Source organism: Taudactylus pleione, unplaced genomic scaffold (assembly GCF_031769625.1).
Source record: "Taudactylus pleione unplaced genomic scaffold, aTauple2 ptg000903l, whole genome shotgun sequence".
In the NCBI taxonomy this organism is placed as follows: Eukaryota; Metazoa; Chordata; class Amphibia; order Anura; family Myobatrachidae; genus Taudactylus; species Taudactylus pleione.
The window spans coordinates 337,913-364,118 of NW_028285304.1; the positions used below are offsets into that span (position 1 = coordinate 337,913).

At 47.9% G+C, this 26,206-nt stretch overlaps 1 protein-coding gene across 1 annotated transcript in view; it reads right to left on the minus strand.

The window, feature by feature from the left end:
* TMTC1 (transmembrane O-mannosyltransferase targeting cadherins 1) overlaps window positions 1-26,206 on the minus strand; it is a 59,926-nt gene that overhangs the window by 8,266 nt on the left and 25,454 nt on the right. Inside the window, exons 6-15 of the mRNA XM_088459312.1 lie at window positions 25,710-25,791; window positions 16,348-16,451; window positions 14,811-15,000; window positions 12,083-12,204; window positions 9,071-9,238; window positions 8,882-8,995; window positions 6,536-6,679; window positions 6,204-6,312; window positions 5,217-5,319; window positions 1,663-1,798 (exon numbers count right to left, since the gene is read on the minus strand). Coding sequence (XP_088315438.1) covers window positions 1,663-1,798; window positions 5,217-5,319; window positions 6,204-6,312; window positions 6,536-6,679; window positions 8,882-8,995; window positions 9,071-9,238; window positions 12,083-12,204; window positions 14,811-15,000; window positions 16,348-16,451; window positions 25,710-25,791 — 1,272 coding nt within the window. The remainder of the gene's footprint in view (window positions 1-1,662; window positions 1,799-5,216; window positions 5,320-6,203; window positions 6,313-6,535; window positions 6,680-8,881; window positions 8,996-9,070; window positions 9,239-12,082; window positions 12,205-14,810; window positions 15,001-16,347; window positions 16,452-25,709; window positions 25,792-26,206) is intronic.

Genomic DNA, 26,206 nt, shown 5'->3' on the forward strand with positions numbered 1-26,206 from the left:
ACCTTGGCTAATTTTCTCTTGCAATCTATGGAGGTGCGATGGGAAATTGGCGAAGGTATTCTAGCATAACAGACGGCAACGTGCGCAGCCGGACATTGCGGTGATGTCACTGTGAACTGAATTACTCCATAAGGGGTTGGAGACCTTTAACATGACCTGCAGCAAAACACGGGGACCCTTTCCAGTCTAAGCTCTTTGATATTTGAAGCTGGATCGCATGGCACTGCAGGGGTGGGCTCAATCTGTTCTCCATTGGGCCCTATAGAAGAAGATGGGATTGACGCAGGTGGGCGTGATAAAATATGTTTAGAAAAAAAAAAAACGTTCTGTACTTTAGTGCATAAAGGACGAGTGTTATTATTTTTGGCATGCATGTACAGTAATCAGCACAGTCTCCTGGTGCATCCTAGTACATCACATTGCGACTAGACGCATTTTCGGTTAAAAAAGACGCCTGGCGTTAACAGAGTCACACGGGACCTGGTGCGCCAAGAGGGACTATTTGACGCAACTGCAGCGAGAATGTATGAGGACACATCTGTAGTTAATCAGGACTGACCATCTTCTGGCGCATCGTCTACGGGTTGTGAAAGTGCTGAGATTTTAGTGCAAACTTTATAGCGAATCTGGTTTTGCATTTAAGACAATTGTCACATTAAATCTCACAGCTAAATCACTGAAATTTCTGCACCTTCTGCAACCTTGGGGCATTTACATTGGGTTCCTATAGCTGGAATTACACTGACAACATAACTGCTTTCTAATACCTCAAATCCCAGGTCTGTCACGGGATTTTTTACCCGGCATTTAGCCGGGTCGTACGCGGCTTAGACCACGTTTCCAATGAACCTGGGTAAGCCCAGCAAAACCTGTGGATATAATTAAAAATTACCTTTATTAAGGCCATTTTTAATGACATCCTTTATTATTTATTATTATTATTATTGTTATTTTATTTTTGTATTATTCATTTAATTTAATTCTTCTTATTATTAATTATTTATTTATTATTTATTTATTTTTATTTTTTTTTAATGACATCCTTTATTCAGACGACTCCTCTGGTCTCTGGGTGATTACATCGGGAAGAAAAAAAGGGGACAAGATTGGAAGTCTCAGCTGTGGTGCACAGTTTATTAAAATATAACTTTTAATGAACATATTTTAATACGTACATATGGGTTAAAAAAGTGAACATTTGGGTAAAAATAGTGAGAAAAAAGAGTAATAATAGATGAATAAAATACACTGTCTGTAATGCCTTTACTCAATGTCTAAATATTTACATAAATAATGAGTCTTCAAAAAATAGCCTCTGCTATTATAAGTATTTGCTATTAAATCCTGTGCGACTCACATCAGCAGCCTGGAAGGGCCAATCAGCGGCTTTTGCAATTACCTGGGTCAAAAAACCCAAGTAAGAGCTGTTTCCACTGCAGTGTTACCGGGTTTTACCCGCTAAAAATCCTGCTTGACATCGGGGAGCCGTTTCCACTGAGCCGAGTCCCGGTCCCGGGTAGACACGGCAATTATCCGGGTATTTTAGGCAGAGGAAAATGAGTATAAGACAATACCTTTATGTGATGACAGCGTTTGGTCACTTTTTACACTACATATATATATACACCAATATATTATATACCAATGTACTCCCTCCCTTACTTTTTGTACCACATCTCAGCCTCAGCGTTCTGGTTGAGAGAGCGGTACAGACGTCCGAGGTTCAGCATCGCCACATGGTGATCGGGGCGCAGCCGGAGAGCAAGAAGATAATGAGACACAGCTTTTCCGGGAGATCCTGGAAGAAGACATCAGAGAATGTCAGCTCTTTGGACAAGCAATTAAGGTTTTTTTTTTTTTTTTTTAACAATGCTCAAAAATGTGCAAATGGAAACTAAACAAAAAGTGTCCGATCACACTTCTACTTTGAATATATGAGGTTTGAATATTTGCACTTAAGTGAAACAAACTGTAGATACGGTAGACCCAAAAAGTTGAATGAATTTGAGCAAGGTGAATGTGTGTAACCACGTCCGAGCTTAAATGGCGACACGGTATGGTATGAATATCTGTTCGCAGTCAGTGCAGCCATTTAATCTGGATCAGGCAGAAAACACAAAATGCGCCCAGCGCTGTAAACGTAGCATACGCAAAAGATTTACAGCGGGAGAACAGTGCTATATATTCCCCAGGTCTACGCTAGGATAAAACAGTAGCATATGCGCTTGGTTACGACAGGAAATGGGGCGTGACGGTTTTTAGTAAATGCTACAGCTCCCAATTCCTACAGAATATAGCTCTTCAATTGTCATATATATATATATATATATATATATATATATATATATATATATATATATAAGATAGTCTGCCTGTGCCTGGACAATGTTATTTATAAATACTAAAGTTGCATTAACCATGTACAACACAAGTTACAGAAAGAGGCAAAGAGAAAATAAAAGTTATAATATAATTAAGGTGATATAAATACAAACATCCATCGTCCTCCCCATTTTATTGCACGCTGAATGCAAATCTCAGTGGGAGGGATGAAGACGAATTTGGCCAATCAGAAGCTGCTGCTGACCGTAATAATCACCAGTGTGCACGGGCTTTGGAACAGGGGGGAGGTGGGAGAGGGGGCGATTGCCCACACGATTTCTGTTGGCCGGATAAAGACTGTGTTTTGCCCCCCTATGAACTTCTACACAAAAGTGAATGGGGATGAATGAAATGTAAGTGGGGATGAAGCGGTAATAGCTTTAGTTGAACTCGCCGACTGTTGTCGTTTCTGTTTACTAAAAATGATGTTATCTCCATGTTTGTTCTGCGGACATTTTCTTCTTGCAAACACTTTTTTTTTTCCTTTCTTAGAAGCCCCACTCACTGGCGTTACAAGGGGGGTGCGGGCCGCATCCGGGTGTCACTAGCCGAGGGGTGACACCAAAAGTGCTGGCTCCCCCTCAGTGACAGGAGCCGGCACTTCACACAAGCTGGTCCCCGGGGGCAGCCTGCACCTCCGGCACCCCCGGTGTGACAAAAAATCACAATCTGCATTAAGCATAAGCACACACGAGACCAGGAAGCCGCACTTCCCACTGACTGTTCTTGTAAGTTGTATGACAATGGAACAGAGAGAGCGAATGATTGCAGCCAGCAGACGGTTCAAAATGTTAGCAGCGGTCTCATTGTTGAATTTATATATCTTTCTAACAGCTATTGTACTAATTGATAGTTAAGATAAATATAATTATTAATTTTAGAATATATTAATACATTTTTATAGTAACATAAACAGTGAAACTGGGGTTTGCTAACCCCAGAAACACTGACAAAAATGAACATAGCATTGGGAGTCTTTGTATATCTACAGTCACTGCTACAACTGTCGTAAAACGATATATCAAACGCGGGAAAAAGGGGCTCCAGACCCCATAGTAGTCCTTGGCCTTTTGCCCCACCCATGAAAATTTTTCTTCCTACACCCCTGCCGCTGCGTATTTTGCTCCAGGCAGGGGCGTAGCCAGAACTTTGTGGGCCCCTTAGCAACATTTTTAAAGGGGCTCCTGTCCCAATGCCTCTAGAGATCCACCTCTCTGCAGCAGTAGTTAATTGTATGCCCCACAGTAGTGCCCTAGTGCATTTTCTGAACCATAGTAGTGCCCTAGTTAATGTTGTGCCACATTACAGTGCCCCAGTTCATATTATGCCACATTACAGTGCCCCAGTTCATATTATGCCACATTACAGTGCCCCTGTCTATTTTATGCCACACTATAGTGCCTCCACTTCATATAATTTGCCACATTACAGTGCCCCAGTTCATATTATGCCACATTACAGTGCCCCAGTTCATATTATGCCACACTAAGGTGCCTCCACTTCATATTGTACCACATTACAGTGCCCCAGTTCATATTATGTAACATTATAGTGTATCCAGTTCATATTATACCACATTACAATGAGCTGGTCAGATTATGCCACATTACAGTGCCCAGGTCATATTATGCCACATTACAGTGCCCCAGTTCATATTATGCCACACTAAGGTGCCTCCACTTCATATTGTACCACATTACAGTGCCCCAGTTCATATTATGTAACATTATAGTGTCTCCATTTCATATTATACCACATTACAATGAGCTGGTCAGATTATGCCACATTACAGTGCCCAGGTCAGATTATGCCACATTACAGTGCCCAGGTCAGATTATGCCACATTACAGTGCCCCAGTTCATATTATGTAACATTATAGTGTATCCAGTTCATATTATACCACATTACAATGAGCTGGTCAGATTATACTACATTACAGTGCCCAGGTCAGATTATGCCACATTACAGTGCCCAGGTCAGATTATGCCACATTACAGTGCCCAGGTCAGATTATGCCATATTACAGTGCCCCAGTTCATATTATGTAACATTATAGTGTATCCAGTTCATATTATACCACATTACAATGAGCTGGTCAGATTATACTACATTACAGTGCCCAGTTCAGATTATACTACATTACAGTGCCCAGTTCAGATTGTGCCACATTACAGTGCCCAGGTCAGATTATGCCACATTACAGTGCCCAGGTCAGATTATACCACATTACAGTGCCCAGGTCAGATTATGCCACATTACAGTGCCCAGGTCAGATTATACCACATTACAGTGCCCAGGTCAGATTATGCCACATTACAGTGCCCATGTCAGATTATACCACATTACGGTGCCCAGGTCAGATTATGCCACATTACAGTGCACCCTTACCTATATAACATCAACTACACAGAGCTCTCACTGAAAATGGAATGTCATCTCAGTCAGGCTGGGTAACGTGTCGGACCCAATTGCTTAGCAGGCTAATCCAGGAAATTGATATGCAATTTTATAACCTGGGTCCGTGGCCCCCTAAGCCTCTGGGCCCCATAGCAATGACACCCACTATACCCATGGCTCCAGGGTTCTATATGCCTCCTGTGCGGAGCCTATGCGTTTGCTTTGTGGGCTGGCTAAGTCGCATTTATGAGAACACTCCCATACTGCACTAGGCCTACGCTTGCACGCCCCATCCCTCTCCCGTTCTGTCTCTCCAACCGTAAGGAGACGTGAGCGCAGAATACAACCGAATCTGCATGCAGATGGAAGCCGGAGACTCTTTCATGAGCAGGTCAGCTTTGTAATTATTGACTGAAACAATACTACTCCCACTCACCCACATCCACCAGGAACACCCCATAATTATTCTGCAGGTCTGAACTCTCCGGGCAATTCTTCACTCCTGTCAGATAGACCTCCTCGGCCTCTTGATGTCGCTTCTGAAGAGACAGTGGGGGAAGAATGCAATGTGACGATGTGACGTGGGAAGTACATAGGTGGCTGAGCCACTGTCTGGCGCACAATATCGGATGCTCTATTGATCCTCTTCCCCACGCCAACAACCGCTGAGGAGTACCTCGTCGCTAACAGACAACTACTGCTTCAAAGAATCGCCATCCTCTTGGTTTCTACGGACAGCCTCAATGTATCCCTAACCCAGGGCCGTAGCTAGGGTAGTGCGGCCGGTGCCATCGCACAGGGCACCACAGGGCAGGGGGCGCTGTTTGGGCCTGTCAAATATCTGTTTATTACCATTCTCACTTGTAGCTTCCTCTTATTTCATCCCCAGCATCTCCTGGCCTCCCCTATCTCTTCCCTGGCCCTTCCCCATGAGGCCATTCCCCTTTTTTGGGTGTATTATGTCCCTTTAAAAAATGAGAGGGGGCGCCAATACTCTTTCTAGCACAGGGCACCAAAAAGTCTTGTTACGGCTCTGCCCTAACCAGTTATTTATCGTTGTGGCAGAACACTGCAACCATAACCGTGACCCTTATGGGTCACATTCCTCCAGAAAACGGTGCCGTCCAATTTTATATACTGTAACAGAGGCCAAGGGGGAGAACAAGATGTGTAAATTAGGACAGGATTAGACCCAGATCTCTAGCAAGGCCAAACAAGCGGCATGCTGCGGGCTTTGTACATCGCTATCTTTATTTAAAATGTAAATCTGGGTCTGGGAGTGATAAGTCCACTGTCTGGCACACGGTAACAGTCACATGGCAGAGACCAGGGGGCAGAGACCAATGTGAGGTAAAGGATTGGGTAGGATGAGTCACTACGACATGACGTGAATAGAGAAATGACGTATATTTCACAATCTCACCTGATCAGCCAACAATGACCCAAGACTCGAATACGCATCTGCAAAATAAGGACCATGAAGAAGGGATTCCCTCAGTACGAGCTCCGCCTCTTCGTTTTGGCCCCGAGTCCTGCTCCAGACAAATAATTATCATATTCATTTTCTTATTATAAATATATATATATATTTTGCAGTTAGATTCATCTTTTTTTTATACCTGTGAATTAAAGTGCACTTACCAGTAACGGCATATTGGACTCGGGAGTCTCCCGGTTTATCTGGATAATGTTAACATTTAAAACGCTTTACGCATGTGGCGGTTAGTATGACACGTACCCCGCACTCCTCCTCACCTGAGCAAGTTTCCCAGATTGAAAAGTGCCCGGCTGTGCTGTGGGCTAATTGCCAAGGCCTTGCGGTAAAATTCCTCAGCTGCGGTAGCATTGGTGGTTAAGGTGCCAAGGTTGTTGAGGGCGCTGGAGTGTTGCGGGTACAATCTGCGGGATGATAAATTACCCATGAACATGGCGGCCTTCTGTCTCATTTATTAAATGATATTAATTTTTTTAATCAACAAATAGTAAATCAGAAATAGGAACATTGCTGCATGAGGTAGCAATCAGCTCCTGTCATTTTTCAAAGGCATGACAATTAGGGGTCTATGGAGCTCATTCAGACCCGCTCGCTAGGATGCATACTCTCGCTGCTGCCGATGGTGTGCAGTGTGTATGCATTGTGCGCATACCTGAGCGACAGTTCACAATGCATTCGCTCGCTGCACATAGACAGCCCAGCACAGTGAGTGACAGGAGAAGCCGTGTGTAGGTGGTAACAGGGGCTGGCCATTAAAAACGGGGGAGTGGAGGTGCAAACGCAGGCGTGCCTGAGCATCTCAGCGGCGTGTTAGAGGTGTGCATAATTATAGGACAGCGTCATAGTACACGTCACCTGGCTGGTTTTTACACTGAAGTGTTCGCAGTGCTTGCGGAAGGGTATGGTCAACCTCAAGCGCTGCGATCGCATCCGATGTACCCATGGTTGCCTACACTTCCTGGGCATGACGTGCACAAGTGGGCATCTTAAAACAGGCTGGTGGGTGTCTGCATACACTATGTGATCGCTCTCTAAGAAATACCAGGCGTGCTAATGCATTGGTGTGCAGTAGCACTGCCGACGCAATTTGCATACACATCGTGCGAGCGATCGGCTCTGAATCAGGCCCTATGTACTAAGCCATAGAGAGAGTAAAAGTACCAACGAATCAGCTTCTGGCACTTTACAGGCTGACTGTTAAGAGCTGATTGGTTGTAAGATTAGGAACGTGTGACAAGAATATCACCCGCTGATAAATCTGGGCCACAGTGTTCCCAATTTTTGTCTTCCATATTTCTGTTGGTTTTGTTATAGTATGCTTAATATCCTTCATTATAAGGTAGATTTACTTTATTTATGGCACCATTACAGGCAGAGATTGCAGGTTGTTGTGAGAGACCCAGCCTCTGTCACCGTGCTGCTATTTTGTTTGGTTATTTATTGCTGTGATCTTCATCTGCGATTCATATCTGTGCTCCCATTCGGTTAATTAAGGTTCTACTAATATTTCCTTGTTTACTGTATTTTTCTGCCTTGCGGAGAAGGTCCCTGGTGTTTGCGTTCACCATGGCAACGTGATCCCAGCATGCCTTGTGCTTCCTGACACTTGCGTTGCCTCTAGTTACACAGCTGCTGCTGATTATGGCTCTCACTCACATGAGACAGCTGGAGGCGGTGGGGGTAATTAAGAGGCAGCTTCTAGGTAATTAATTAGCACTGACGGAGATCTTGGGGGGGTGGATCGGAAGCAGCCGCTGTCGTCGGGACACATTTTGCCTGTTCTTTGAATACGGTTTTCTACTAATAAAGATTTTACGGATCATGCGCAGTGTGTGTTCATGGAAGATAATCTGCGCAAACTCTGCCTCGATACAAGGACTGAGGGCCTGATTCAGAGCCGGACGCTCTGACAAGAGCGCTCGCTCTGAATCAGGGCTGTCCTACCTATTATTGGAGCGGCCTCCTGGCCGCTCGCATAGCTGTGGGTGACCACCCATAACTTATGCGAGCGGCCAAAAAGATGGTCGCGATGGTCAAGACCATCGCGACCATCGGGCTTGCGACGAGACCCTTGCGGTAGGGTCTTGTTGGCCGCAAGCCCGGAGTGCTTTTGGCTCTATCAGAGCCAAAAACACTCCCACTGACATCATTAGTGATGTCGGCGGGGCCGGACCCAGACGGTAGGCGTTCCCATGGGAACGCCTCCGTCTGGCCAGCCACGCCCCCAGCACGCCCACCAAAGGGGGCGTGCTGTCACTCACCATCGACAGCACGCCCCCTTTGGTGCGAGACCCGGAGCGACGGCTTCCCCGTCGCTAGCCGGGTCTCGCGCATGCGCACGACGGAGCAGCCTCCGTCGTGTGCATGCGCACTTGGGCAACATTGACCTGCTTGCGAGCGCTCGCGAGCGGGTCTGAATCAGGCCCTGAGGTCATAGAACATTCACCGTGTCCTATTATTAAGCTCTGCAGTTCTGTCCGGGGCAACCTGGCTCCGACCTGCGAGCTTATAATACATTAACTTTTCTGCCATTTTCAGCTATCGCGCCCCTGAGTTATGGGAAAGCCGCCGTGTATTTCGGCAACATGAAGAAGATGTTTTGATACCTTAGCACGGTTTTGTAGTGGTTTATTGCCTCCTCCTTTCGATTTTGGTCCTTGAGAAAGTTGGCGTAGTTATAGTGCACTTTAGCGTTGTGGGGCAAGGTCTGGACCCCCGATCTGTGACAAGAACGACATAACTGTGACTCCCTGAGGACAGCGTAGAGGTAGAGCAGAGGTTTGCGTCAGAGATACCTGAAGAGCGATTCCCGCGACCTCCAGCACTCGCTCTGGGACAGGGATTTCCAGGAGAAGAGGAGAAGGAGGAGGAGGAAGCAGAGGGTGACGGCGGAAGATCCTCGAGTACCGACGCGGGAGTACAGAGCCTTCAGCCCATGCACACACAGGATACAGAATCCCATACTATAAAACACAAAGCAATGACAACATAATACACAACGTACAACTACTATTTGCACATTATCTCACATATTAAGACGTTACCGTATAAGGGTCCGATTCAGAGATGGACGGATTTGCAGAGCCGCGCACAGGGGGGTGTGCAATTCCGTCCATTTAAAAAATGCAAATGCAGCTGGAGGTGGCAGACGCCTCATTGCTGCATTTGTGATCCCAGTACTGTGACCAAGGTTGAAGGTCGTCGTTTTTGGGTACGGTGACCAGCTCCGCCCCCTAAGTGCCACAGTATGTCAATCATGCTGCGGCTTGGTGGGGAAGGAGACATCGGAGATGTATGCGTCGCTAACCATCGGGTTTGCGTACATTTCTGAATTAGGCCCTGATGGGTATATTTACTAAAGGGGCGGAATTAATCCATTTCAAATCTATCTAAATTGATCAACATCGATGTTGTGTTTCTGGGGCCAAATCACCGATTTACTAACACTTAAAAAAAAAAAAAAACTCAAAAACTGTGTTAGTATATGCGTGATTTAGCCCCAGAAACACAACATCGATGTTGATCGATTTAAAATCAACCTTTAGTAATTATACACCTATAAATTGTTTGGTGATCAGATTTAGCTATAATAAGTGATAACATATTTGAGAAGAAGTGTTCTGTCAACATTTAGAATGATTGCTGATATCACGTTAATTAAAGTGTTTAGCTCCAAATGCACTCTTTCACTGGCTAAAGCTGGGTACACACTGACAGATACATTGGCCGATCAATTGATTGGCCAATGTATCTGCTGCCCGTCGGGCAGTGTGTACCCGCGATATGTCGGTGAACGTCGGCGTTCACCGACATATTGCATTGGCTGTGCTGCACAGACGATGGACAGATAGGTCTGCAGACCGCCCGTACACACACAGAGCGTCAGCCGCAAGAAGGGGGGCGGGACAAGCCCCCTGGTCGCCGGGACCCGCAGATGATGGCCGTTCAGTGTGTATGAACGACCATCATCTGCAAATATATCTGTCAGGTGTGTACCCAGCTTAAGTGTAAGAACACGTATGTAAGATGTAAAAAAATTTTTGTTTTGCAGAGAGTGTGAATGATGTAAACTAGCAGCAGGACCTACATTATGGCTATATAGGATTAATAACAGTGGGGTAGATGTATTAACCGCCGGACGTTATGTGCGCTGATACCACTTCTTCCCCATGTAATTTTGCCGCTGTCGTTATCGGCACTACTATCTACAAGATAGCAGCTCTGATAGCCTGGGCAATGTATCGCCTGACCGTAACGTCAGCTCCAGCTATCGATATCGACATCCCCACAGCAGGGACAGTGCTGTACCTGCAGCGGCAGCTGCCGGCTCCAGGACTGCACGCGGGATCTCGCGATACTTGCGAGATCCGCACATGCCCTGTGGAGCCGGCCGGGAGTAAGTCACAGCGCCTCAGCACTAGGCTGATGCGCTGTGTACTCAGGCAGGGATCACCGGAGGGGGGAGTTTTCACTCCCCTGCTCCGGGCGATGAGATGTACATACATCAGTAAAGAGGTGAACCAGGAAGCGTTGCCACTATACTATATCTCCCCAAGTGAGTCTGAGGGGTATATTTACTAAACTACAGGTTTTTAGAAGTGGAGGTGTTGCCCATAGCAACCAGATTCTATTTAACATTTATCAAGCACCTTCCAGAAAATAATAGCTAAAGTCCGGTTGGTTGTTATGGGCAACATCTCCACTTCCATCAGCAAATCGGGGATTTTTAACATGAAGAATTTCACGAACGCCCGACAGATCAGCGATCATCGATGGTCGTCGATCAGGGTTTCCAACTTGCAGATCGGCGGTTCCGGTTTGAACGGGGAAACGGCCGGCAGATGTATAGAGGGCCCTTAGTGGATTACCTTTGAAATGGAACTGGTGCCCATGTAAGAGAGTTTATAGTGACATTATTAGAGATTTATTTAAATTTATTGTCACTTTTCCCCATTTTCTCTCCGTGATACCTTGCAGGGTTCAGCCGCACGTCTTTTGGATTGGAAATTCAAGGACTCAGAGTTGGGAAATTCCTCAGTCCTCTTCCCTCTAAATAATATCTGTAGCTACGCCCCTGGTCTGTAATGTAGTGTCCAGAGGGTCCCCAGGGTTATACACATCTTCACTTCCTGCCCATTAACATTATCTGCTGGCAGCGGATTCTCCCCTCCGCCCTCTGCCGAACTGTTCCAAAGCCACTCAGTCTATCATCTCACGGCTCAGCCAGCCAAGCTCGGTGGAATATAATTACTGAGTCATTTCTGCACTTGTGTTGCTGAGTGAAGACGCGAGATGTATGTTATTATTATTTTGCAAAATCACAGCCACTTCTAAATGGGTGGAAAACATGTTCCACCCACATGCTGCCCACACGTGCCTGTATGTGCTATATAGCTCAAAGGAGGAGAGCTGGAGGTATGGGTTGGTGGTCAGGTTAGGACCGGTTAAAAACACCCGGGACAGTCAAGGAGGTGTGGCCAATACCCGGTCCAGTCAGGGAAGTGTGGCCACGCCCCCAATACTGTGTAGCCAATGCTTCCTCTAGTTACAGAATCCTGCGCAGGCACCAATTTTGGTCATACTGCCCCTCACCCATGGTCTCTTAGGATTTGGGGTCCTCCGAATTCCAGCGAAACCTTGTGACTGGAAAATCCCAAGTCCCAAGCGTTCTGACTAAAGGGCCCCCACACCTGTGCTCCTCAGCCTCCAAAGTCGTGCTTCAATGTATGGAAACGTTTATTTATATTTTTGCTATTTGACAATCAGTGCAGCTAAAGTCTAGGAAAAGGGTGAAGAAGAGAATGTACCTGGGCATGTAGAGGACGCGTTCCGCCACCACAAAGCCCACCCTGAAGAAAAGGTTACTGGCTGGTATGAAGGGAAAGGTCAGGAAGAGAAGCCCCACCACCGTCTCCCGGTGTCCCGTACTCTGTAGGATACACAAAACTCCATAAGTATATTTATAACACACAGACTGTCTGCAATACATTTGTGCAGCCTAAACAACGCCCTCCGGGAACAGCTGAGTGGGGCTAACAGCGTGTAAATGGGAATTTATCTGACTCTCCAACACGAGTGTAGGGGAAACGTTCATTGGCTCTGGCTATATGCCGATATAAGAATATTCGGTTACATATGAAGATATCTGGTTTTCCAGGATATTTTCTCGGTTATCAGCGGCACATTCCGGCTAAGACCAACATGGACGCTGACATAGCTGTACTGACCGCTGACCATTTCGGATACATCTGTGTCTTATACTGAAGAAAGACATATTATGCAGCGCTAGGTCTAAATAAAAATAATAATATAAACATAATATAAAAAGCGACTAGTATATTAAAAGAAATTGTACATTTTAATACTCAGTCATTTGAAACGCAGTGGGCGGGATGCACTAAAGTCAAAATGCGTCCGAAACGCCGAAAACTGTCGTCAGACTATTGTTGTTTCAGGCCGGTTGCCCGATGCCGCAGTGGGTGTCACCAGGGCCTGCGTCAGACCCCTTCATATAACAGAGGCAGAGATATCTCCCGGTGAGACCTGATTGTTGTGCAGGGCTCTTGTCGAGGCACAGTGGACCCACACTAAGGGCCTGATTCAGAGCCGGACGCTATTTGCGGACGGTCGTTCTGAAAAAGGGGCCGGATATTTAAATTGAGTGCTCGCTCTTTGCGGTCTGTGGATGCCTCTATATCTGAGCGAGGGTCCGAAAAATGCGCTCGCTATTTTCTAAAGACGCCCCTTTGCCGTTCGCATCACACGTCATCTCCTGTATTTATTAGATTAATCGGGAACATCAAAAGGCGTATGAACTGCTCGCAGTGCTTGTGGTAGGATTTACTTCCCGCTATCACTGCGAGCAGTTCAGGCTAAAAGACAAGCAAGTGACGTGGTCGATGACGCTGCTTTGTTAATTATGCACTCCCATTAAACGCCGTTTTGACCGTTAGGCACGCCTGCGTTCAGATTTCCACTCCCCGTTTTCAAGCACCTTCCCCTGTTACCACCCACAAACGCCTCATTCTGTCACTCAAATTAGCAGCCCCTCGCTGTTTTACGAGCGCACGATTTCCGACCGCAAAGAATGGTTTGCGCATGCGCATTACGACCCATACGCATGCGCAGTTGTGCGAACATCGCTCAGAGCGAACGAGCGGCCGCTTACGAGCGGCTCTGAATCAGGCCCTAACTTCCCTCCCAAACTGAGGAAAGAAATAAACTAAACGCATTAGCTAATGGAATCAGCTGCACCAAATGCCCGTTTTAAAGCACAGAAGTACTTCCAGGAAAAATGCTTTCAGCAAAAGCAAGATCATTATCTTATGTGACCCAGGTTCACGGTTAATTATATATTAACACAAACAGCAGCCGCTTCGCGGTAACCAGGGAATTCAATTTTGTACAATTTTTTGGACAGAAGAAAAAAACTTTCCAGTCACTCATTAAACAGCGTTGAGTAATGATGAGTTCTGCTTCCTGCAGGGCCGATAACAATCAGATATAAGAGGGAGTTTTCTTCCCTGTGAGCTGAGGGAGAACACAATATACAATTTACTTCTGTCCTTTGGGATTATCCCCTGGCACCGATACCACCCGGCGCCACGTTATGTGGGTGTGGCACTCCTGCGTTATCCGGCCGGTGCAGTTACTACTCATGTCAAATGGCTCTCCTTCCAAAACTAGGAGAGCGTCTAAGGGTCACTAAACCTGAAATCTGGGTTACTTCACACTAATTAGGTACAAGCAGCCATTTTTGGACCTGGACTGACATTAATCAGAATGCAGCCTGTCCATTCATTAACACTGGTCCTGACGTGCAGCAGTGGTGTCACTGGCTCCTCGTGAAGATTGATTCCGCCCACAAAATGGCTAAGTCTGATGTGTGTATTTATGAAATGCCTCAAGCCTCAGTGTTGTCACTAATTGCTAGTGCCTCCAAAGAGTGTATACATGAAGCGCCTCAAGCCTCAGTGAAGCACCTAATTTCAAGTACCTCCACTGTGTGTTTACATGCAGTGCCTCATGCCTCAGTGATACCCCTAATTCCTAGTCCCTCCACTGTGTGTATACATGTAGTGCCTCATGCATCAGTGATACCCCTAACTCCTAGTCCCTCCACTGTGTGTATACATGCAGTGCCTCATGCCTCAGTGATGCCCCTAATTCCTAGTCCCTCCACTGTGTGTATACATGCAGTGCCTCATGCCTCAGAGACTGCATGTATACACGCGTGACTGGTGTAATGCATGATGCCACAGAGCATATCTAGGCCTCAGTCGATCTCACATATATATATATTGCATTAAACAAGGAAGTTAATCCCTTCTGTTCCCTATGTCGGTCTAAGTCTGTCTCCTGTAAGTGGGGGAAAAGCCTGGCCCTGGAACCTTGTGTAATCTGCCCAATAGACTAAGCATTGTTACCTGTAGTAGTATTATATCTAATTGTCAGTGTAAGAATCAATGACAGGCAGCTGCTATGAGCAGTATAAGTGACCCAGTGCAGAGGGCCGCTGTGTAATCCGTTACATACCTTGCGTGCAGCCAGGCAGTGCAGCCCCAGAGATAGGAGTACCGCCAGCAGGAGGAGAGTCTGCACATTCCGGCTGTCCCAGATGGAGTGGATCAGGGGTATACTACCAACCTGCCAGTCGTAGCACAGAGTGATGGGGGCGAGCAGCAGCCAGGCGTTGAACGCCAGGAGGTAGGAGAAAGTCAGGAACCTGCCGCACAGACAGAGCAGATACAGTAACCGGCAGGATCTGCGACGTAACAGCCCTGATGTGCCCTCCACTCATTATCCCCCCCGCTCCCCCACCTGCTATTCCACTGAATACACATGTACAATGTGCCCCTGCAGTGTGCCAGGTGTAATATATATTGTGCAATGTAGGGTAGCACAGTGGTTGGCATTGCTGGCTTACAGCACTGGGGCCATGGGATCGAAGCTGACAGGGTTACTATCTGTGTGGAGTTTGTGTGTCCTCCAAATGTTTGTCTGCGTGCTCTGGTTTCCTGCCACGGTCTAAAGCCGCACAGGTAGGTCTCTGATTACATGGCAAGCTGTATGTTGCTGCTATGTAAGTACATAATAATAATTCCGCAGTGTATATTAGATGCAATGTCCCAGGTGTATTATTATTATGTGCAATGTCCACCGTATATATGTCCATACATGTTTAATATATCAGATGTAGACATATATACGATGTTCTAGCTGTAGAGACAAGTTCAACATTCCTGGTGCACATAGCACCTGTGTATTCTATGTTCTGGGTGATGTACACCTACATGTGCAGAGTTTTCATCTTGTATACCAATGCCTGTTCAGTGTTCTGTGCACGTACAGTATGTGTTTGATGTTCTTGGTATATCTGTACATGCATGTCCAATGTTCTGTGCATATATGTGTTCAGTGTCCTGGGTATATATATTATATTATTATTATTAACAGTTACGTATATAGTGTAAGCATATACTGTTGCGCTTTACAAATGTACATGTGTGTTCTGTATAGATCTGTACATGTGTGTTCCGGATTCTCGGGGTATGTGTATGTAGCTGATGTGTCCCTTTACTGCAACAGATGTAGTTTTCCAAAGCCTAGGAAATATACTATGCATCGTTATGTTATTCCTCCCATGGTAATAATCTGCATAAATTATATTATTATAATCTACATAGGTGAGATTGTTACATGAGAATAATATATCTGCTTGATCTGCCTTTTCTGTGAGTTATTTCATAGAATTATCTAATGTACAGAATTAATAATTATACTGAATAATTATACTGAAACCAAACTAGTCCTGCTCATTTAAACAAGAGTACTCTAAATGCTGGGAGTAGCACTTTTTATGGTTTGCCCCTGGCCTGCATTATCTTTGACCTATGAGAGTAACTGTCTTTGAATTATGGTAAAGTCCCCAGGGGTAGGAGACGCGTTTCCATGCCGGCCTGACGGAATTTATCCCGTTGTTTGTTACGCAACCTGCAGTGTTAGGACCTGAAGGCTCTTATCCCACCGCACAGCACAAAGACAGCGCAGAGCTGGTACCTGGCCAACGTACCTGGTGAGGAGGTAAGGTGAGAAGGAGGCCGGGTTGTCCTGCTCGGAGAACAATGGCATCGATCCTCCCATGATATACACACGGAAACACAAAACCACCGTCACCTGCATGAAACACAAAGTCTGGTCAGATACTGTGTCCTCTCAGCGAGCTGGAGAGAGGGAGCAGCAGACGTATTCATGGCTCTCACAGTACACGGCTTCCTCATTCACACAGCGATCGGACAATGCTGTCCTCTGGGAATGGATACAGTAAATAAAGGGTGCAGCCTGATTCCTGGCCCCAGTAACCCATTCTGTAGTAAAGCAGAGATGGCTATACAGGCCACGCTGGTGTAGCATTAGGAGATAGCAGCAGCAGCCAGAACCATATTGGGGCCCAGACACTCTGGGGGCCTTGCTGTGACTGTAATATTCCATGGATGCTCATGGCTGTTCGGAAACATGTATCAAGCCTTGGAAAGAGAGAACGTGAAGTAGTTGGCCAAAGCTATCAATCAGATTACTCCTATCATTTATCTCAGAGGCGTCACTAGGGTTGGTGTCACCCGGTGCTGTAACGCATGGTGACACCCCCCCCTCCCTCCACCAAAAAAAACTCTCCCCCCTTACCAGTCCAGCAGTCACACTGTGCTCCTCCTCATAGGCAAAACTAGACATCTGGTAGGATGGCCATTCCCGGGATCGGCGGGATTCCAGGATTTAAGACCTCACTTGTTCCTTAAGTGACAAACAGACCTCCCACATTCCAGCAGTCTCAATGCAGTACCAATTACATCTTCCCATGTCATCAGACCAACCTCACATGCCCCTTAATTGCCAAACAGACTCCCCCACATGCCCCTTCAGTGCCAAATAAAATCTTCCCTCGTCATCAGACCCACCTCATATGCCCCTTAAGTTCCAATTAGGATTTACCCATGAAACTCTTTTTTTAAGAGATAAATATCTGAAATCTGTACATTTAGTCTTTCAGAAGAAAAAAATATATATAATACTGTGATAGCCCTAAGTGACAAAAAATTGTGGGTCCCAAGAACCCCTCACTTTAATATATTGGGCTCCTACTCAACTGTTTCTGGGTGCCATCACAAATTATGCTTTGAGCTCCCCTTACAGTATGCCTCCCCACATAGCATCAGAACACCCCACATGCCTTACACATGTAGTCACACTCATATTTTCAGTACAGAAAATGCTTAAAATACATTGCCTTGATCTCAAATAGTCAACGGGTGCAGTGCTGGAGTCAGAGAGGGGGTTTGTGACACTGCTAGGATTGGGGTCAGGTAGCAATTGGGATAGGGGCGGTTAAGGGCATGCAGCAGTTGGGGTAGAGCTGGGGGCTAAGAAAGGGAGCAGTTGGGGCAGGGAGGGGCTAGATTGGGATAATGGCAGTTGGGGTAGGAAAAAGGAATAAGGGTAGATAGCAGTTGGAGTACTGGAGGCAAGAATGGGGTTAGGATATATAGCAGCTGGGGCAGTGAGGGGGTTATAGATAGCAGCTGGGACACTACTGGGTCAAGGAGGGGGTTAGGGGCAGGCAGTGTTATGGGTATGGAGGGGGTAAGGGTAAATTGCAGCTGGGGCAGTACCTCCTTCCTGCTGGGAGACCCAGGCCATTTCACTAGAGCTATCTTATCCGGCATGAGTTGTAGCCTCCACTTGTCCCTCAGCACCTGGATGTACATGTCGAGCAATCTCCTAGCCCAGCTAGTGTGCACCTCCTTGGCTTTCTGTGAGAGCTGGCTGAATGAGTCGGGGACCCCCACCCTTACCCCCACCCTCTCCTGCAGCTGTAAAAACTAATTACTTACCTTACAGCTTTAAGCAGTTCTTAAAGCTGACTGACCGCCTCTGCTCTCCTCTTCATCAGTGGCAGGCAGCTGTTTGTCAGTGTCCGTCAATAGAGACATCCTCCAGATAATGCAGCCCCCCCTCGGCGTTCTGGCTCTTCACACAGTCAGTCAGGCACACAAAGACCGCGGGTGCCGTGACATCATCACGTCACGCCGCGCACTTGACCAGTCACCTGCCGGATGCCTGTGCATTGTAAAGCAGGTAGGCGGAGCTTGGGAGCTCCTACTCCAAGGTTATAGGCAAAACAAGAGATATGGTAAGAACTTACCTTTGTTATCTCTGTTTCTACGAAGTCCATAGGGTCCACAGGGTTGACCTTGGGGTATAGGTTGGGAACCAAATCCGGGCACCACGCAGTTAAAGCTTTTAGCTCCCAGGATGCACTGGGTCCACTCTCCCTATAACCCCACCCCCAAGCCAGAGGCACCTCAGTTTGTAAGTAGCCAAAGGCCGGAGGAGGAGAGAAAACGAGAGAGAAAACTGGAACACTCAATAACCATACTTATCGAAATGGGAGACGGAAAACCGGTGACCAGCCACACAGCCCATATGAAGCCAGGTGCGTCAGGGCGGGCGCCCTGTGGACCCTATGGACTTCGTAGAAACAGAGATAACAAAGGTAAGTTCTTACCATATCTCTTGTTTTCTACTTCAGGGTCCATAGGGGGTCCACAGGGTTGACCTTGGGGATGTCCCAAAGCAGTTCAACCAAGGGTGGGGACGCTCCTGTGCTGAGAGGAGAATCCGTCGCCAAAAAGGAAGCATCCTGAGAGGCAAAGGAAACCAATGCCTAGAACCTTAAAAAGGTGTGGACAGAAGACCACGTGGCCACCTAGTAAGGCAAAACAGCCGAGGCGCCACAGCGAGCCGCACACGAGGGTCACATGGCCCGAGAAAAAACAAGCATCAACAACAGGAAGGCCTACCCATGGGTAGGCCCCTGAGGAAGACCTACGAGGCCATCCAAGTCAACATTTGGTTATAGGCCGGCCATCCTTTCCTGTGAAAACCAGAAATCTCAGACCACCAATAAGGAGTCCGATTTCCGTAAGGAACCTGAACGGATCACATAAATCCAAAGAGGCCAGACCACAGTCAATGAGGCCACACCAGCCGAGAGGACTGGGGACAGAATGGCCGTACCATAAGTTCCAGAATAATATGGAACCTGAAAACCACTAAGAAGAAACACAGGGCGAGAGCAACTCCCACCCTGACATGATGCCCTCCAGAAGAGGGAGCCACATGAGAACGCTCCCAATTCAGACACTCTCCTGGTTGATATAAACACCCTGAGAGAAAGAGAGAGCCTAAGCAATAGACCATGTAATGGCTATCACAACCAGCGGTTCCATTGACTGTCCCCGGAGGTAACGAAGAACCACTACTTACTCCCAAGGAGTCCCTAGGGAGGACAAATGGAGGCATAATCAAGAAAACACTCCAAAGGATGAACTGGATACCAGAGTGAAGCAATTCCATATCTTAACCATACTGACAGTGTAGAGATCCGCACTGTCAGGAAGACCAGGCCAAGTGTGAAACCCAAGCCAGCCGGAAGGAATGCCAGAATATCTGGAAATCCTGGACACCGGAGGATTGTATCGACAGGTACAATACCATAAGATTTATGGCTGCCACAGTTTGTGGTAGGTCCCAGCAAAAGCTGATCCATATGCTCTAATCATTCCAACGATGACAAAGCCAGGGAAGCCGTAAGACCACTGTAAGGACACAGTCAAAGACAAACGACCCAGGTCCAAGGCAAAACCAAGGACCCTGAGACAACAGGTCCGGGCAGTGAAGCATCAGGGATGGAGTATCGATGTAGAGACTCCGAAGATCCAAGTACCCCTGACATCTGGGGCAATCAGGAGCCACCAGCAGGAAAGCATCTCCGTCTCGATTGAAAACACTTCCAAAGACCTCGAGGAAGAAGGGAGACCGGAGAACACAGGTACACAAAGTGGAAGGACCACTTCACCGACAAAGAGTCGCTGAAGTTTGCTTCAGAATCCCCAGAGCTGAACTGTAACACCATAGTGTGATAAAGTCAGAAGGCCATGAGGGTCACCTCAGGGGGGCCCCCCCTGCTCACCAGGAGATGAAACCTCTCTTGGGGAAGAGACTAGTCCCCGGGATGCACGTCGTGACGGCTGAGGACTCCCGCTTCCCAATGGAGAGCTCCTGAAATGAACGCTGCCGAGATGGTCGGGAGGAGACCCTCGGACTATGTCCGAATATGTGACATACCTGTCATTGCCACCCAACGAACAGTGTTGCTAAAAAGGAAGCCACTGTCCTGACCCTGTCGGACTGAACCTTTTCAGGTTCACCGGGAAACAAGAGTTATGCCAGAGTAAGTTAATTGACAGGGTGGAATCGACAGACGTCCAACTGCACTGAAAAGGATTCGGTCCAGACACTGTCCCTAGCAAAGAAAACCCTGGACGAGATGGCCATAGCCACCCGGACAGGGACCGACTTGCCTCCGGAGAGAGCATCATCGTTTGAACAGTTATCCGACAGAAAAAACTCATTCCATCTGGAGATGAGCCAATTATGGAAAGGCCTGGAATGGAACTGAGCCCATTCCACCATGCATCCCAGAGTGTAAAGACATCTGTCGACTGCGCAGACAACCATGTACTCCTAATGGAAGAGAGGAGATTCCGTCTTACGCCAGAAGAATTCTCAGATTCTGAGAATCCAGCAGGGATCCTAGATGAAGAATACCCAGAGAGGGATGCAGGGAGGACTTTTTCCCCGTTGATTAAACGTCTGCACCCTGAAGAAGCCACAGTCATCCTGACCTGGCCGTAAAGTACCCCGGTGATCCCGCTAAGAGCAGGAGGCCGTCCAGGTACAGGAGCATTGGGATATACTGAACAGAAGAACTGTCAGAAAATCCAAAACGCTGGTAAACCCCTGTGGGGCTGAGGACAGTCCCAACAGGCAGAGCCCGAAAAATTGTAAGTGTTGCTGTGATACAGCAAACCTCAGCCCATGCTGAGGAAAGGTCTCTGTAAGTACCCGTAGGCACGCGTCCTGTACATCCAGTGATACCCTAAAGTCCCCAGGTTCCAAACATCGTATGATGGAGCATAGGGATTTCCTCCTGAGCCCAGGTAGCTTTAGGAACTGGTTCAGGGAATTGAGACAGAGAACAGGCCAAAGAGGACCATTCAGCCACCGCACCAGAAAGAAAACAGAACAACCAGTCCCTCACTGAGATAGTGGGGATGGCCCAATTAGCTCCGCTTACCGCAACAACTGCATAGCTTTCTGGATCTGTAAGGCCCTTGTAAAGAGGGCGTACCCTCCTACCCACGTAGCCGCGGCAACTTGACACTAATACCGGGCGAACTGAGAAAATCGGTATCTCCCAGTTGTAGGCCTGTCCCGTCAGACTGAAGAGATATCCGTAGGTTCAGAAGCAGGATCGGCTGGCAGTCCAGGCCTGCTCGGTACTGGATATGTCGGCCCTTGTAGATGCCGACAGTCTACGAAGAAACAGACCTTTAGGCTGACCCAGAGGACAAAAAAGACTTAACAGACTTAGTCTGAGGCCTTGTAGTGTGCATAGCTGAAAGCGGTAAACTTGTCGTTAGTAATACTGCCAATGTTACTACAATCTTGTCAAGGTCAGGACCAAACAATATCAACCCTAAAGATGGTATCTGCACCTCTGCATTCTCAGAGCGCAGCCATAGGGTATTACGGAGGATACAGTCGCAGCCGGAACTCTGAAAGTTAGGAGACTGGTATCCAATATAGGCATGTCCACCTATGACAACTGCATATATTACATGAGCGACCAAATACATTTGAACCCCCGACGTGTTGGAGGGGAAAAAACGTTACAAATGCATCAACCCAATATGCAATAGTATTAACCAACCATGCTATAGCCATGGTAGGATGGGTAACAACTCCTGAAAGCAAGTATACTGATTTCAGGCAGAGTTACCACCTACGGATCCGAAGAATCCGACCACGCAGGAATGGGAGGCGTAGTAACGTCTGTAATCAGACGAGTAACACGCCCATCCCCCCCAGGAGGGGCTCGTGATGACCCTCAGGGAATTTGGGACAGGAGGCCAAACACTGTTGTAACACCTCCTATCTGGCAACAGCCAGAGTCCCGCTATGCGATCCACAAGCTAGTCAGCAACAGGTAACCCGAAGGCACGCAATACTGAGGGTGTATGATACAGGTGCAGGTCAACATTCACTCTAACCAGAATGGACCTGCTACCAGCCCTAAAGCAGGGATAATAATACCTGAAATAGGCTTCCCCCCGTGTAAGAGGGAAAGAGCCCCGAACAGTACCCAGTTCACGGCAGAGCCAACTGGGAAGTAACCACAGGGCGTCAACCACGCCAATTAGCGTTTCGTAGAAAACGACATCCACCCAGGGTGGCTGTTGTGGTAATCCCTGCAAGGGGAATGACAGACTATTGTGGCACCAGGGGGAATTCATATACTGCGAAAAACCCCTGCAGGGAGCGGTAGTCTGTGTCACAGGGGAAGAGTGCAAGAAGCTGCGAGATACCCTGAGATGAAAAGGGCAGTATGGTGAAGTAACCCCAAGTGAGGTACAACAATGGGGCCCGCCCGGCGATCCGCAATTGAGAGGATCCCGAGAAAACAAACCGCCCAAGGGGGTCGTGAAAGAGGCCGGCACCAGATGACGCCACATACAGAACCCTTTATGAGTCAAATCCTCCGCACTAACACCTGCAGCACATGACTTGCAGGATAGTAAAAATGGGTGCAGTATAACGCTCTATCTCCTGGTCAGACATATCTGACCAATCTTGGCGGAAATATTAAGCAGCACTATACTGGTCCTGACTGATGCCAAAAATTAGCTGCAGGGACCCATTTTCAGCGTATGCAACACACAGTTCCATCTAAAATATGGCAACGTGCAGCACGCAACAGTATGTGACAAACCACACAAATATTAACAAGTATATAAATGTGAGGTCTCAGAACCACCCTAAGTACAGCTGTATTAGGGCAGATAAAGAAAAGGGATAGATATACACTGACAGGTGAGAGAATAAAGTACAGTCAGCACTAGCATAAGTCACATACAATGCAGATATATACATATATACATAAACATGTCATATAATATACTGCACTATTACACTGCATTCAACTGCCCAGATTCAGTGTCTGGGAAGGCTACAGCGCTGTGTACACTGACCTGATGGTGAGGTACGCAGGGGGACTGGACTCACTGCCATCCTGAGAGATTTCTGCTGCACCACAGAGATAAAATGGCCGCTGGAGACCTCAGAGGAAGCGTGGCCCGCGGAGGAAGCAGCTCAGCGACGCCAGACTATGGATACTGAAAGGCGCGCTGAGCTGAGGGGAGGAGCCGCTGTAACAGGGAAGGCTGCCTCCCCTGGCCGGCTATTAACCCCCGGGACGCCGGCTCCCTGCACCGATCGTTAAGTCCCTGGTGGTCTAGTGGACACACGGGGTATGGGGGGCCCGCCGCCACTGCCGGCGCCTCCGGTCTGTCCCCTGAGACCGGAGGCACAGGACTGCATTTGAAATGCGCGGATCACCGCAAGCGGTGATCCGCAACCTTACCTGCTCCCCGTGGATCCGGCAGCAGTCCTGGGCGCCCGCAGAGTCCGGCTAGTACAGACTCTGGGGTCCCGCTGAGATCCCCAGATCTGTACTGGCGTCTCAGCGCCAGCGGGGTGACGGAGCGGCAGCTTAGACGTCCTATGGACAGTCCGACGCTGCCGCTCTGAAGAGTCCAAAGTCCATGAAAAAACTTTGTCCCTATAAAAATAAAATAAGCTTAGGGGCTGCTAATCAGCTCCCCCTGCGCTAACGGTGACCCGACTCCGGCCGGGCACCAACTTAAACTGAGGTGCCTCTGGCTTGGGGGTGGGGTTATAGGGAGAGTGGACCCAGTGCATCCTGGGAGCTAAAAGCTTTAACTGCGTGGTGCCCGGATTTGGTTCCCAACCTATACCCCAAGGTCAACCCTGTGGACCCCCTATGGACCCTGAAGTAGAAACTTCCTCCCTGACCACCTCTTTGTTTCACCCGGCGGGGTCCGCCCTCCCCCCTCTCCCTCTCCGACTGGCGGATAATGCCGGTAGTGTGGTGGCGGCAGGGGGTGCATCGGGTGCGGGCATGGGTGTTTCGGCGGCAGGGGGGAGTGCGAGCTGCAGACATGAGTGTGTGGCTTTTGGTGTCACCCCCTTGGAGGGTGACACCCGGAGCGGCCCGCACCCCCCGCACCCCCCTTGTGACGCCACTGATTTATCTAGTGCAAAGGTTCTCAACTCCAGTCCTCAAGTACCACAGGACGACTGAGCGGCCAGATTATACTAATAGTGGGTGATGGCGAGTTTAATGTAAGCCCGTTTGTGCCGCGTACCAAATTCGCAAGGCACTACATTTTAGAGTATATTAATTAAAATGCAATCCCACATTGCTTCCATGGGGTGCGGCATTCAGTCTATCTGGCAGGTCCAAGTCTGCGTGCGCAGCAGTGAGGAGCGTCCAGAGCCGTCTACCGCCCTCTTCTCGCTGCTGACGAGAGGCGACCCATTCCCCGACAACAGCACGCTGCCGGGGGGGGGGGCTGCTAGGAACAGCGGGGGTCACCCGCCAGGTGTCGGTGGTCCTGCGGGATAACCTGAGCGCCACACCACAAATAAGCTTTTGGGGCCAGGTTTTAATTAGGAAATGATCAGTTTTGGGTAAACTTGTGCTCTGAAACTATTGGGGTAGACAGAGATGGAACTGTGAGATACACTGTATATTTCCCGTCTACTGAATAACACAGCGGGGGGCGTCTTACAGACAAACACTGCTCTGGAACGCTCCTGCCGAACTGACATAAGTAATCCATTTCATTGTAAATCTCCATTTATACATATCCCGAGGTTATGGAACTACAGGTACATACCTTTGGAAGAGAAGAGGTTAATATTTTTACATGTTGCAGAGCAGTCGCAGGGTTATATACGGTTTTTATTTAAATTGAATTTGGAATCCTTTATTTACTGTAGAGGTTTGTTGCATGTATGGATACAATAAGAGGCAGCTGGACCTGGCCCGGGACAGACATCCTTTCTCTACATACTTAGGCACAGACCATCCTGACTGCGTTGCGACTGACTCGCCCCTGGCATACACTCTGTAACTAGGCTCCGTATACCAGTACAGAGGGCTCCGTATGCCAGTACAGAGGGCTCCGTATACCAGTACAGAAGGATCCGTATACCAGTACAGAGGGCTCCCTATACCAGTACAGAGGGCTCCGTATGCCAGTACAGAGGGCTCCGTATACCAGTACAGAGGGCTCCGTATGCCAGTACAGAGGGCTCCGTATACCAGTACAGAGGGCTCCGTATGCCAGTACAGAGCGCTCCGTATACCAGTACAGAGGGCTGCGCGCGGCTCTCTGTTCTGTCAGGAGAAAAAACTGAACTGAAACCAATATTCCACATTCCACTTACATGGCAGGAAACCAGAAAGGCTCTCTTCAGGAAGGGACCGGCCACATTCCAAATATTCATAGGGTGGTGGGAAGATGAGGGCCTGGAGGTCATAAAAAGGAGGAGTATTAATGGGATCGGGGTCCTGCGCACACGGTCAGACATAGGTAACGAGAGAATCTGTCACAGGTTACTACAATGTAAAGTTTATTTAAGCGTCAATGATCTCATTATTCCTTCCTGTCACAGATTGCACAGTGCACATGATCATGTAATCACACACGGCCTCTCTGTACATACTGCATATAATCCACCCTAAACTGCTGCAATTGTGCTGCACATTGACACTCAGGACTGCACGCTAGCACACGCACTCTGGGGCTCATTCACAACTGAAGCGCAGCGTGCAAAAAAGCTGGGTTTGTGTGTCCAGGGTGTGATTCCACCTGTTACACAATATTACTGAGGGGTCTATTTACTAAGCCTTGGATAGCTATAAAGTGAACGTAGATAACGTC